The sequence below is a fragment of the Spodoptera frugiperda genome, chromosome 25, assembly GCF_023101765.2.
Source record: "Spodoptera frugiperda isolate SF20-4 chromosome 25, AGI-APGP_CSIRO_Sfru_2.0, whole genome shotgun sequence".
Classification (NCBI taxonomy): Eukaryota; Metazoa; Arthropoda; class Insecta; order Lepidoptera; family Noctuidae; genus Spodoptera; species Spodoptera frugiperda.
This window is the reverse complement of record NC_064236.1, coordinates 21,306,359-21,320,470: the sequence shown is the minus strand read 5'-3', so window position 1 is coordinate 21,320,470 and position 14,112 is coordinate 21,306,359. Positions and strand designations below refer to the sequence as shown.

At 35.9% G+C, this 14,112-nt stretch overlaps 1 protein-coding gene across 8 annotated transcripts in view; it reads left to right on the top strand.

Moving 5' to 3' along the window:
- The window catches only part of LOC118267774 (glucose transporter type 1), a 133,095-nt gene extending 120,232 nt beyond the window's left edge, over window positions 1-12,863 (top strand). For 3 of the 8 annotated variants that reach the window (XM_050704086.1, XM_050704092.1, XM_035581990.2), the window contains 6 exons: window positions 2,369-2,505; window positions 2,574-2,732; window positions 2,825-3,037; window positions 4,863-5,087; window positions 5,368-5,507; window positions 8,119-12,863. In XM_050704086.1, the coding sequence (XP_050560043.1) occupies window positions 2,369-2,505; window positions 2,574-2,732; window positions 2,825-3,037; window positions 4,863-5,087; window positions 5,368-5,507; window positions 8,119-8,350 (1,106 nt within the window). In that variant the 3' untranslated portion in view covers window positions 8,351-12,863. Of the gene's footprint in view, window positions 1-2,368; window positions 2,506-2,573; window positions 2,733-2,824; window positions 3,038-4,862; window positions 5,088-5,367; window positions 5,508-6,204; window positions 6,321-7,503; window positions 7,608-8,118 lie in introns of all 8 variants that reach the window. The other 5 variants (XM_050704089.1, XM_050704091.1, XM_050704090.1 and 2 more) reach the window with 5 other exon arrangements.
- Window positions 12,864-14,112: the final 1,249 nt, after the last annotated feature.

The following is a 14,112-nucleotide window of genomic DNA, read 5'->3' as shown; positions in this document are numbered from 1 at the left end:
ATAAAAAAAAAAAAACTAATAGTATGTATTAAAACCCAATTCATATTAAAATCCGTACATATTACATTAATAAATCTTTTTTTTATTGAATGACTCGTTTTGTTACTTGTGCAAGCGTACTAAGAAACGCAGATGGTCGCGATAAATACAGGAAATCGGCCTTGGGTTTTTTAAATTATTTTTATTTCCTAACTTTTATCCGCAAGTTTATCAGAATAATAATTAAGTAACCAAGGGACTTATTTTCATTGCATAATTTTGATTAATTTACATTTCTTGTACATTGATGAAATTAAGTGGAGCAGGATCTGGCATTGTCATTTGTCTTTGAGGTTGCATATCTATACTTTTCCATTTTCTGTGCCTCTGATTGCGATTCTAAGCGACTGATTTTTCTCAAGAGTGGTTTTTATGAGTTGAGTATTGTAGTTACGTATATCTGTGCGGATTTTTCGTTTTACCTCTCTGTCTATTGCTTACGTTTACTTTTTAGCAGTCGTCGATAATTTTTAATGTTGAAGAATTCAAATTATTCGTTCTGTACTTAGCCATTTTGATGTATTGGCTTGCAGTCGTTATAAATTTTGAGATGCTTTTATATTGTATTTTCTCGTCTTCTGAGTCTAAATTAAGAGTTTGAAAGCTGTTCTTTAATTCCAACATAAAACGTTCCTTATTGGCATTCAATGTCAACTTGTCTACTTTTTTAATAGAATTTTTAATCGTGCGTGCCCGTTGTATCTTCTGGTTTAGTTGTATTGTAATTCTAAGAGGTCGGTGATCAGAACTAAATTTGAAATTATTGAGTACCTCGACGTTAGTTATTATTTGTCTTGTAGAGGAGAGGCTAAAATCTATTTCGTTTTTTGTGGAACCATCTGGAGAAAACCAAGTCCAGCGACGTTGTGGTTTTTTGTAAAAGAATGTGTTGTTGATATTTAGCTTTGATTTGAAGCAAACTGGGATTGGCGTTTACCCCGTTTGTTTGTAGAACCTATACCATGTGGTCCCAAGATACTTTGGTTGCCAGAGGGTAGACAATAATTTATTATATAAAAAAGAAAATTATTAATTTTGAAAACAAAAAACTTAATAGCACTCGACGTGACCCAAAAACAATTAAGTCCGTGAATTTGTTTGACTTCACTCACTCAAAAATTTAAATAATATTCAGTGTTGGAGATGCCTATTTAAAACAATACTCAGAAATGTTCCTAAAACTCATTAATAATACAGTCAAAATAATATATATAGTTGAATTCAGAAGTTTTTATTCATAAAGTATTAACATTAGTTCATTTATCGTATCAAAATTTCCTTCAGGTTTAAAGTTAGAATGTGTTAAAAACATCTATTCAGTACGACTTCAAGGATCAACGAAAATTATCATCAAAGCACAAACCGTAAAAACATTGATAAATAAACGCCCACAAAGAAAGATAATATTTCAGATAAAATATTCAACACAATTTATTACGGAAATGCACGTCATATGAAGTTCTTATTGGACAGCATTAGATACAAACGTAAAATAAACATGTAATACTAGAGCTGCACGTAGTGACGTAGAGGCGGGCCGATACCGCGGTGGGCGGCGAACGCCCCGTCTACTTAACAATTCTACTATAAAAGCTATATATTGAAAATACTCCATTGGAAACTGCATAAACGTAGAAGCAAAGATTTCAACGAGCGGCACAAATTATTTAACGCTTACAATTTCAACCTCATTTCTTTGATATCTCATATCAATGACGCTAATGATTGTGATTGACATCTCGTCAAATGTATATCACTACTTCAAGACACAAGATCATTATCGGGATGAAAAAATAATCCAATGAAAAGAAATTCAATCACATTTAAAAGCTAGCAACTTTAATAAACTTAGTTCATCCGCAAGACAAGATCAAAAGCCAAACTTTAGAAGTAAATTCAGATTCGTATTTAAACTTTGAGCTGGTAAAACAAGTTGTATTCAGGCCTTGAAAGTATAAAACGAAAGGCTGGAGTAATGAGAGATGAAAAGAAAAGTGAGAAAGTAAGAGTTGTGAGACAACCGGTGCAGGTGCGAGATTTAAAAGTTAGTGACAACTTGCAAGTTAACTGTTGACACAAACGACGCCAAAGCCTCGAGCGCAGTTTAACTTTAGCTTTAGAGACATTTTCATTACGCGAGGCAGTTGATGGCTTGTACTAAGTGACGGATTAGTTTGTTTAACACAACATAGACCTGTTTACCAAAACTTTTTTAATTCCTATACTTTAAATCTCTCTACTCTCTACTCTAGGGAGAAATTTGACTATAGCGGACTTGACTATTATAATATCATGGAATGGTACGGTAGCTAATATTCTGATTATTCAGGTTTGGCGATCTGCCCAGCGATACTGCAACTTTTGTTACTGCCAGCGTGTCCGGAGTCACCGCGATATTTGCTTATCACCCGCCAGTGGGAGGAGGAGGCTCGACGAGCTCTAAGACGACTACGGGCCAGTAATCAGGTATGTATAGTCGACGTTGATGAGTTATTCGTATATTTGTTAGTAAAACTCTAACATATCTCATCCAGGTTGAAGAAGATATTGAAGAAATGCGTGCAGAAGAACGAGCGCAGCAAGCAGAAGCATCTATCTCAATGAGGGAACTTCTATGTTCTCCGACGTTACGCGCACCATTACTCATCGGTGTCGTCATGCAGTTATCCCAACAACTCAGCGGCATCAACGCAGTGAGTGGTTTAGACATGCGAATTATGGTTATAGTTATTTCTTAGTTTTATATAAAGATAAATCAAGGTCTACCTTTCTATTGTCACCTCAGGTATTCTACTACTCCACCTCGCTGTTCACCTCTTCGGGCCTGACGGACGAATCTGCAAAGTTCGCAACAATGGGTATCGGAGCCATCATGGTTGGCATGACCCTGGTTTCCCTGCCACTCATGGACCGCACTGGGAGACGGACGCTGCATCTCTACGGCCTCGGGGGAATGTTCATCTTCTCTATTTTCATCACCATTTCATTTCTAATAAAGGTGTGTCATATAAAATTGTGGTTGGTAAAACTATTACCTTTCAAGACGAAAAAAGAAAGATTAGTTTGTGTATTTCTTTCCTTTTTCAATATTAAGTAAATTAAAGGCCGCAGCAAATAACTTTCAACAAAGAATAGAAAAAACTGAAATTACCTTTAATGAAGATTTTGTCGTTTTTGATTGGGTTGGTTGCTACTAATTAACGATTTGATAATCACATTCAAATAATTTACTGAACGATACTTTAGTGTTACGTTTAATTATAGTTTAATCTAATTTAGAATAAGTAGGGCCAGTGTCGCACTCGTGACGATGGCCCAAAATGTGTTCCTTGCGAGATGCCACTACTATTCCTGCAGAATTTCTGATTATTTATTTTGGTACTATTCACATTATTATTTCAGTAATATACTATGGTATTAGTCAAGGAACACATTTAAATATTGCTTTGGCACGCTTTCTCATCGCTTTCTTCACCTTCTATCTGTACAAATCTTCTATTAACATTACTCTATTAAGTACTTTTATCATCCCCCAATTGGTTGCTCGATCTCTTCCAAATCAATTTATTAAATTATTTTTTTCCAAATTACTTTTCTTTTAGTGTTTTCATTTATAGATATCTGTTTACTGGGATATCTATAGATATAGAATGATCTATTCACTTCACAAGACGATTTGAGTGAAACATTCTGTTAGTAGGATTTTTTACACATTTTATTTTTCTATAAATCAATACAGTATGTATTAAATATTTAGACTGAAAAGTAAAAAATATTGGCTTTTAAAAGATATTTGAAAATTATTAAAATTATATCTTCTAAACTTACAAAAAGTATATAACATAATATGTTTTTGAAGACGTTACGTGTCCATTTAAGTGACAAACAAAAATGGTGAGTGATTTAAATTAATTTTATTTATTTCAATTCAATAAAGAAGAATGAATTCGAATGCTACTTTGAAATTCAAAGTTCAATGTGAAGTAATGACACTTGATCGTCAATTACTTAAATCCTTTATATTGTGTCACTCAGGTCGTCGAATGTTGAATAGAATGTAGCGTTAATTTTATACTTCAAATTATATTTTCTAAATAATCTTACGTGATCTTTAGAAACTATTAAATTATCTTGTATTACTTATAGAATACCTTTTAGAGTAGAAACGAAACACTATTGCATGCACCTCATCTTTAATCCCTGGTTTGTTTCTCACACACTGTCATTTGCTTCATCGGGTATATATGTCTCCAATGGTCTTATTACCTGTTATTGAGTTCAACAATTCATTGTCAGCGACATCTGTTGTTGACAGTGAGTTGTTCAAATTCAAAGTAACCGGATCTAACAATCATTGAGACACATATACTCGTCGCTTCGCTAGCCCTCCCCCCTTCTTCGACTTTCCTGTTTCTGAAACCGGACTCTCGGTAGGAAAGCATTGTAAATAATGGGAATAAATTCTCAAATATAAATGTTAGGAACATCACTCACAAAGCACGAAACACTATTTTTGTTGACCACAAAAATGTGGCAGAAGTTCACGGGGAGCTCAGCGCACGCGTTTTTAAATGAAGCGAAATTTGTAATCACACGAACACTGCTCAAAAGCAGGATGGCACTTATCACCAGCATTCGCAGTACATACGATAGATGGACGACACGACGCTACCAGCACTCAACAACTGAGTCAAAACTCCACGCATCGCGCGGAGCACGGACCGACACACGGACAGACTAGTGTGTGATGTGCATTTATGTTTGTGGTTTATTTCATCATCCGGTCGGCGACGGGAAAGGACACCATTGCTATCCCCTGATAGGAGTTCTTCGGCTATGTGCAGGAAATGATCGATTGGATGAGCTACTTGTCCGTGGTGTCGACGCTGAGTTTCGTGGTGTTCTTCGCGGTGGGTCCCGGCTCCATTCCCTGGCTCATCACTGCCGAGCTGTTCTCGCAGGGCCCTCGCCCTAGCGCGATGGCTATCGCCGTATTAGTTAATTGGATGGCCAATTTCGTTGTCGGAATCGGCTTTCCTAGCATGAAGGTAGGTCGCTTGTGTGTTTGCCCAACAATATGTGTAGGAGTCCGATTGCCATCCGTTAATTAATATTGATACAGGCACTCTGATCTTCTAATTACGGTCAGTCATATTTCATGTCAATATTGATTCCAATCAAGTAATAATGAAATTGAGGGTCGACGCTAATCCGTGGGCAAACAGTTTACTACGTATTCCTTAAATTTTGGTTAACAATGACCAACGAAATACAATGATTTATTATTTCTATTAGTTGCGTACAATATTAACTATTTTTGTTTTTCAGGCACTACTGGAAAACTATACATTCCTGCCTTTTAGTGTATTCCTTGCAATTTTTTGGATATTTACGTATAAAAAAGTTCCTGAAACAAAAAATAAGACCTTCGAAGAGATATTGGCACTGTTCCGGAATTCCAACGGGAGGTAAGAGACGGCAGCAGTTTGATTGATATGTTTTGATTATTACTGGCACTGACTGTGTCCTACTATTAACATGACACATGATTCATGATTTTCCTTATTATCACGACACGGCACGAACCCAGACTGGTGCTGGTCATTCATGAGCACGCGATGCACGTGATGTTTGTATAGCATTATGTACATACCACTGGAACGAACGGTGTTACCCTTTGTTACCGAGAGGGCTGCTGAACTACGCCCGACCCACTGTGTAACGTGTTTCAGATTAAAATTGTGTTGAACATGTCACATCCATTACTTACACATTAATACTTTCAGTACGAACGGGTAAAAAAATGTTTCGTAAGAGAATAACAGAGAGGAACCTTATTTTGCCGTTGTTCCCAGATAGCAAAATGTTATGTTTTATTTCGTAGATTCATTCTAATTATTCGTGTTCCGAAGAAATTACTTACGTGTAGAGTCAAAAAACACAAAAGAACATTATCAAAAATAATATGAGAAACAAGTACGGTCCGGTAACTAAACAATAAATTGAAAATAACTACTTAAGCGTTCAAGACACAATCGAAGCTAAACAAATGTGTCTGTTATCACAACAATTGATGATCAAGTAAATGCTACAATAATGAAAGTCATGAAAACGCGGGGGTATTCACATAATCGGTCAAAGGGGATGATTGGAGACTGTGTGCAGGGACAGTTTCCGCGACAGCCGCCTCTACGGGAGTATGATGAACTGCGTGAACGCGTTGGAACAGCAGCTGCCACCCCCGCCTCCCCCCGCCCCCGTTGACGAGAAACACGATTCACGTAAGTACCACGCTTTATGTCACCACATTCACAGCACTATGACGCCTACATTTACATAGCGAGGAGAAGCCATAAATGGAGTGAACATTCCCGTTTTATAGACATTCCGCGACTGCAACGCTATCTTTACGACTTTCATCAGTCTGAAGCTGCATTTTTTAAGCGTAACAATTTTTGTGTCTGTCCTCCATTTGTTGTCTTTTCCGAGAATAGTATTTGGATAATAATTACAATTTACATCTTACGATTAGCCATAACTGATTTTAGATACAATAGAACTACATCCTTATCAAAATGTTACTAATACTGAATTTACACTCATTCACATATGAATTTTGACATCGTACGTAACACTTCGTTGTTGAATATGCTTTTGTACTTCACAGTCATCGATGTACATACATAAGTATATGTATACCTGTGCTGGCATGTTCTGTTGTTGAGATATAATGTGTTAATGTCAGTTTTTCTCATGAGGCAATTTTGGTGATGCATCTTGTTGCGAGTTGTATTTTGCCAGCAAACGAGGAAGACGATTCCTACACTCGTCTTTCATCAGATAGAATTGCCTTGTGTGCCGCCCGTGCTCTGCTTGTAAGACTTTTGCATCTGATATTTTTATCTAATATGCTAAAACCTAACTTCAGTGCTTATAAATTCCGTAGCACTTCCCTTTACCCTTTATTATTTGGTAACAACAATACCTTCTAAAGTTGTCCTGAGTTTTATTTTTGTACGATTTTCTTGACCTTGGTAGGTTTGTATATGTATGTATGTTATGTTTGTTAATCTTAGACTTCTTGGTGTGGGCAAAGCTATGTGTTCTGTCAGACTTGATGTGTTATTTTATGAAAATTTATATAATGGGGCTACCTCAAGTGATTTGGCATTTATTTCAGTGGTGCTACACAATATATATTTATTATGAGTTATATTTATCTTTATTAGCGCATAGTTTTAGACATCCTATCTAATCATTTTAACAATGTATAGAAATTTTGCATTGTTAGCATTTACTCCGCTGCTGTATCAGTAGTTTCACTCGCCACTCTTGTAGAAGACAAACTCCAGGCTTTTGTTACGGTTGACATGGGTGGCCACCTACTAAAGTTTTGCCAGTTAATTTGAGGTATCCCTGTGTGTTTATATGAACTGGATAATTTAACACATTTTTCTATGATAGGGTGTTCACATTGTGCCGACAACACTTCACATTGGCCCGCTGATATATCGGCAGACTACAAAAATTCACTGAAAAGAAACAGCCGCTGAGAAGAAACTGAATAGGTTATTATCTTATATCTAGGATACTCTTGGGTTACCATCATTGCTTATTGAGCCTCACCAGGTATTACTGATCGTAAGGCGTAGAACAAGCCAGACAAGCCTTCAGCTGTCATACCAATGTTCTGACCTGTTCTTACGCCTCCATGCTGTTATTTACTAAACAGCCAACTTATCAAATCGCACTATAACACTATCTGTCCATTGACTGGTGGTCAGATAATAAATGTGATACACTCTTGATATTAAAAGTAAGAGATATTAAAAGCTGAACAAAATTATTACTTGAGTCTTCCTCAAGGCTGCAAGTGATAAACGTTCGGAAATACAAGCGCACATCTATCTGGTACTTATATAAGTGTCTGTGATGTATTAGTGCTGACAACACACTAAGCTCACAACAAAGAATACTTAGCTTACTTAGAACCTTGATGAATCATGAATAGCGTGAATGTTGTTGAGTCGGAGTACTGAGACGATAGGGTCCTGATGATAACCGAGCTATACATTTCAGTATCGGAGCAGTCTTCGGGTGGGGGGGAGGCAGGCCGGCCTCCGCCGCCGCTGCCTCCGCCGAGGTTCCCCACCACAGGCAATGTCTGACAATGGGAGACCGCTGCGAGGGCGCCGCTCGTCGCCCCAATCAAGGCCGCCGCCAGCTTCTTGTTTCATGGGCTCAGACGTCAAGCCGGCGGCCGTGCCACCATTACTACCACACAACAAATGTTCTAAATCGATGTGATTAGGTATAAATTCAAACTAGTAAATAAGTCACGGCGTAAATTAAACATACCTAGTTCTTTAGTCGTCATTTTATGACATAATTTATGAAAAAAAAATGCATAGGTACCCTGTAAAGTGCCATCGTTTCTTGTACCCATTTTAATTAGATCTTCTCATGGTGAATTTTATTGAGTACTTCGGGGTCTGGGGTTGGGTAATTACGGTCTACAGATTATAGCTTCCGATACCTATTTATAAATTTACTTATAAGAATGTTGCGACGGCGCGCGCGAGAGGTTCAATATAAAATAGTAGATTTTATCGAGTACTAGAGAGTGCGCTGGTCAGACGTGAGAGAAGGCACGCGTGTATCTGGCTGGCTGTACGCTGTACGCTGTACGCTGTACGCACTGCTCTGAGCCAACAAATCCTATGTAGAGTTAAACACTTAAAATGGGTACGCTGACTGTACTTGTGCTGACGTCACGAACATGTATAGAAACATGTAAACACAATATGCTGTGACTTTATTGTATTGTTGATTTTTATTCAATTTATCTGAATATTATAATAATTATATTATTTAAAAAAGTTGTTTATTATCTTTTTACTCGTAAATTATTGTTATATTATACAAATGAATATGAAGTCATATCCAGATGACAGATATTATTAGTTAATACAACAGATGTAATAGAGACATATTATTGAAGAGTAACAGTGAACAGATTGCACTAGTTTGCATTCGGGAATTGATTACGATAAACGTGGAAGAAGAAACTGTACGTTACATAACAGAATATAACCTGATATACACGATGTTGTTTTGGATTCTAATTATGTTGACATTCTTTTGTAGAATAAGAGATAATAAGAGAAATTATCTTTTTAATTGATGATTAAAATGAATAGCGTTATAGTAAGTTATACAATTTTGTGGAGACTTTAATAATGTAATGCTTTTAACTTATACGCCCCTAGAAAGAGAAAAAATACTTACTTATTAATTAGGTTTCAGTAGTTACTACAGGGTTATAGTCAATTTGTGCGTCCGTGCGTTCGTATACTGCTCAATTCAATATTATTAAGACTAAGATGATCTTTAGTGTGTCGTGATTGGTGCAGTAAGCACGGCCTAATATTAAAAAATGTGTGTACGTCGCTGACGATGATTGCTATCATTTAACGCAATAATTGGCTCAAATGATTTGTCATCTCGTATATAGAGAGGTAGGTCGCGTGACGCGCGGCTAACGCTAAACTCGCAATCGAGGGATATTAAATAAATCGATAGATTTTAGGGTGTCTTACACGGACGCGCGGCGCCCGCCTCTACCCCGCGCGGTCGCGGCCGTGTCACACATCCCGCGATCGTCTTAATTCTAAATTAACTATAAGACTAAAATATTTTCCAAATAAAATAATAAGAAATTATAATAAAGAATATAATTGTACAATTTGCAACAATAATGACATTTTTAATTTATAAGCAATAAGTAGATGGGAATGTAATTTTTAATTGGTGTAGCATTCGACATTTTTGTATTGTAATAAGTCACAGTAGATTTTTTGTAAGTTATATTTTTATGAATAATGTTATTATTACGTTAGTGGGCGGCACACGATGAGATCGGTGCCGCCGACGGCAGGGCCAACGGGTCAGGATTAATGTCGCTAGACCTCGTAGCGGATGCTATTGGCGATAGCAATAGAGACTGTGTCTCAAAATCATATGGTATAAAATAAATTAGACTTAAAGCAACGGTTATTGGTTGTTCCGATATTTCGGTGTTATTATAGTTTTACGGTCGAAAGCCCGAAGATTGTTCGAAACCAATGTCCGCGCAAATTTAGCACAAATTTGTACTAAACAACGCACAAACGAGGTTTCAGTTCACATACGCATATGGAAGGAAAAAAGCGTACTGATTTGTAATTAATTTTTGTAATTTACTATTTTATATAATTTAGGTTACATTTGCTAAATGTAACATCGCCATTACGCCGTGTCACATTAGACTGAAAAGTACATTAAAGGGACGTAAATTTAATTTTTGATTGAACTAATGAAGTCAATAAATAATAAACAATTCAATAATTATTCGTAAATGTAACATTACCGTCGAATTAAAGTTAATGTAGCGTTACTGATCAGTGCGCATCACACTACTTTAGTTACATTTCTGAAGGCTGTGATCTTTGTGAATGTGCATACAATAATGACCGTATCATTAGGTAAGTTTACACTCAACGACCCGTGTGACCATGGAATATGTTTCCGTTTATCTTCGGGCAAGCGATAGCGAGTAACTTGTAAATAAATTTAATGTAAGTACAAATCAGTACAAGATTCAGTCGAGCCAATGCGACGGACGCAACAACTTTACCATTTTCAATATTCTATGTTACATTTTCAAATAATATAATGCGTTAACTCTTGATAATAATAGAGTTGTAATACACTGTTGTGTTACATTGTTGAATATTTAATATGACTTAATTTTTTCATTTCTATTTTTATATTATATTATATTTTTGTTATAGATATTTTTTGCTAGAAAGTTATCCCTCTATCAAAAAGTTTGAACCTGAGATATTTATAGAGATTCTATGTATAGTAAAATTATTATAGATGAATACTTATTATTATAGGTAGATGAATTTCGTTACAAACCTTATAAAATTATTTATATCATGTTGCGAAGAATTAGATAAAAATCTAAGTGATAAATAAGCATTGGATCGATTGAACTTAAAGCCCATTACTATTAGAACCAATCTAAATAACTTTTATATAATTGTAAAGGCATTGTCTGGTAGAACTTGAGACGTACGAATTGACGAATACATACCCTGGAAAAAGATATTTTTCAAATTGTGTAGTGTGGACCTTAATGCATTGTAAGCGTCAACTAGTTCTTGTAAGATTGGCAGGCCTCCGCAAATTCGACCCTGGCATAAATTATTTCATTGACGTTGCAAAGAAACTAATACTATAATGGATTTAATACAATAAGATGAGAAAAAGACTGCAACATGGCTGTAATTTTCCTGCAATGTCAACTGAGACGTTTTGATGTATTAGATTTGAAATGTCCCAGATTTTTCCCCTACGTCCTAAATAAATATAATGCAACAATCAAAATTGTAACATGTTCCACTGTTCTAAAATGGTCACATGTTTCACTTGCAGTACTGTAATGGTGTGATTCATCAACACGTCCCACATGCCTACGACCCATTCAGAACGACTTGCAAAAAATCAAAATATATATTATTTTCATTCTGTAATTCGTCACACGTTACTTTCTAATTGAGAAAGGTACAATACTAATTAAAACATTGAAGGTCAGATTATTGTATGATTATGATGAATAGACCTTTTGAAATATATGTATTTGTTAGAGTGGCGGTTTGTTTTCTTTAGATAATCGCTTGTAAATGCGAACATCGAGAACTTGATGTTACTACTAATAAAACCACTTTGTGTAATAGTACTCGTTAGTATTTTACAGAACAATCTATGAACAAAATGAAATTAAATATAAACTATAAAATAATATTAAAATTATATTGTCTAACTGACTGTACCAAACGTTTATAAAGCTTAAAACCCCACCCAAAAAGTGATGTGGGACGAGTTGCAGAATGAAAATAATATATATTTAAATATTCTGCAAGTTGTCCCAAATAGGCCGTAGGCATGTGAGACGAGTTGATGAATCTCTCCTGTAATTTTGTATGAAATACATTACGCCGGGGTTGCAGTACAAACAGTAAAGCGATGGAATAGTATGCAGTTACAAAGATTTCGTCCGTAGGTACTTTTAGATATTTTGTACAATGTAAAAGAGTGGTTAGCAACTCGATTCGGAACAGAGTTATATAACAGGATATGATTGTTTTTGGAATTGATTTTTTAAAGTTGGTTATATACATTATATTATTATCATCTACACGAGATATTATTAATTGTTAAGGGGTCGATAGTATCGGATTGATTTGATGGGAACACAGAAAGTACTAGAGATGTCCAGTTGCTAATGACTCTTTTGTGAGTTTCTCATTTTACTGCAGATATTGTCAGCTACAAGTATAGTATGTTATTGCGCGACGGACGTTTCGTTTAGTGTTATTGGTATGTTGATACTGCTCTCGAACCAATACCGCGTTAGAAGATGTAGAGTGATAGTGAATTTTTTTATATCGATGTAAGTGTCTGTAGTAGAGTGACGAACTGGAGCACATGTCGAGTTGGTTGTAATGTAATGGGCGCCGACCGCACGAAGTGTGTGTGTAAAGTAGGTGGTTCTGTCTCGTGGCGACGATCGACGTACGGACGTACAGATCAACGAACGCTAGTATATGCCCTGTTACTTTCTAAAAAGCACTCTCCGCAATTTATGCCACTATTAAATATCTGATGCGTTTGAGTTTCAATAAAAGGAGGATACTCCGAACTTGTACAAAATAAACTTGTAAAATTTTATTGGAACTACTTGTTATAAAAACATTAAAAATATACAAAAAAAAATATTTCTGTGGTTTCCTTTCATCTCCCTAAAACTAGTACATAATTAACCCGAAATCACACAACCATCACACAAAAAATGGACGTTAAAAGTGTTCTTCATCTTTGTGACGGACCTCAAAGTAGACAAGTCAGCTGTGGTTTCCAGACCATACCATACTTCTCACACTGCAAAAACGAATCTTTCAGATAACACTTGAACCGAAGAAGAATTAAGGTCTAAATTCCTTTAACCTATATAACATACATGACCATCAGCTCTTACCAATAAGACTACAATCCACAACCTACCTTCCAAATCTAAAAACAGAACAAAACTACTACTTCAGAAGGATTGTAAGCAGGGCAGACCTTTGCCATAGATTTTTCTTACCCAACACAGACGACTAAAGAGGTTTGTGATAAGTCCCATGTAAGAGGAGACTATTAGCATACAACTGCCACGATAAAACAGTTTACTCGACTCAATCATTGAATCATCTGACACTTACCTAAGCACTTATACAGAAGATATAAGAATACTTCACAATATTAAGCAAAATACTTTCAGTAAATTTTTCTGATGAAGAGGATGTAGGTATTATTTACGTAGAGATATAAATTTAACGGAGCCATCCATCAAACCTGTTGGGGTACACCTGTTGTTCTGTTCCAACAGGAGATTCTCTCGTACTCTGCGCTGATTGGTCCGTCTCTACGAACTTGACCTGAACTGTTCCACTTTATGTTGGTCTATCAAACTAGATGAAATAGTTTCGTAATTTTACTAAATGAAAGCGCTTTGTGACCTAGATAGACTAAATAATGTTCTTGACTTCAACTTATTATTCCAGCTGGTTGTAAGGGGAACTAGAGAATTAGGTCTCGGGTTCGATTCTCGAGTCAGGCTAAATATGTCAGTAGAGCAGTGTGCTAACTGGTAATCTAAACGGATTACAAAGAAATGTACCTATGTGTAATACAAATATTTTTCTTCTTTTCAAATAAGAATGGTGTTAATTATTATGTTATTGGTATAGTCATATAACTGTTCGACGAGGAACTCGACTAGTTTATTAGAATTAGCCGATAACATAATAATTAATTTAGTATGTCTCAAGAAATTTATAACAAAAGAATGGTTGTTCGTGTACTTCTGGATTCCTTCTTCACTTATCGTGGTCCAGTGGATGCTTTCACTCTTGCAGTAAGTATTTGGTGGGTATTGTAAGAAATAAAACAAACAAAAAATAACAACTTGCTTCTTCTTGTTAG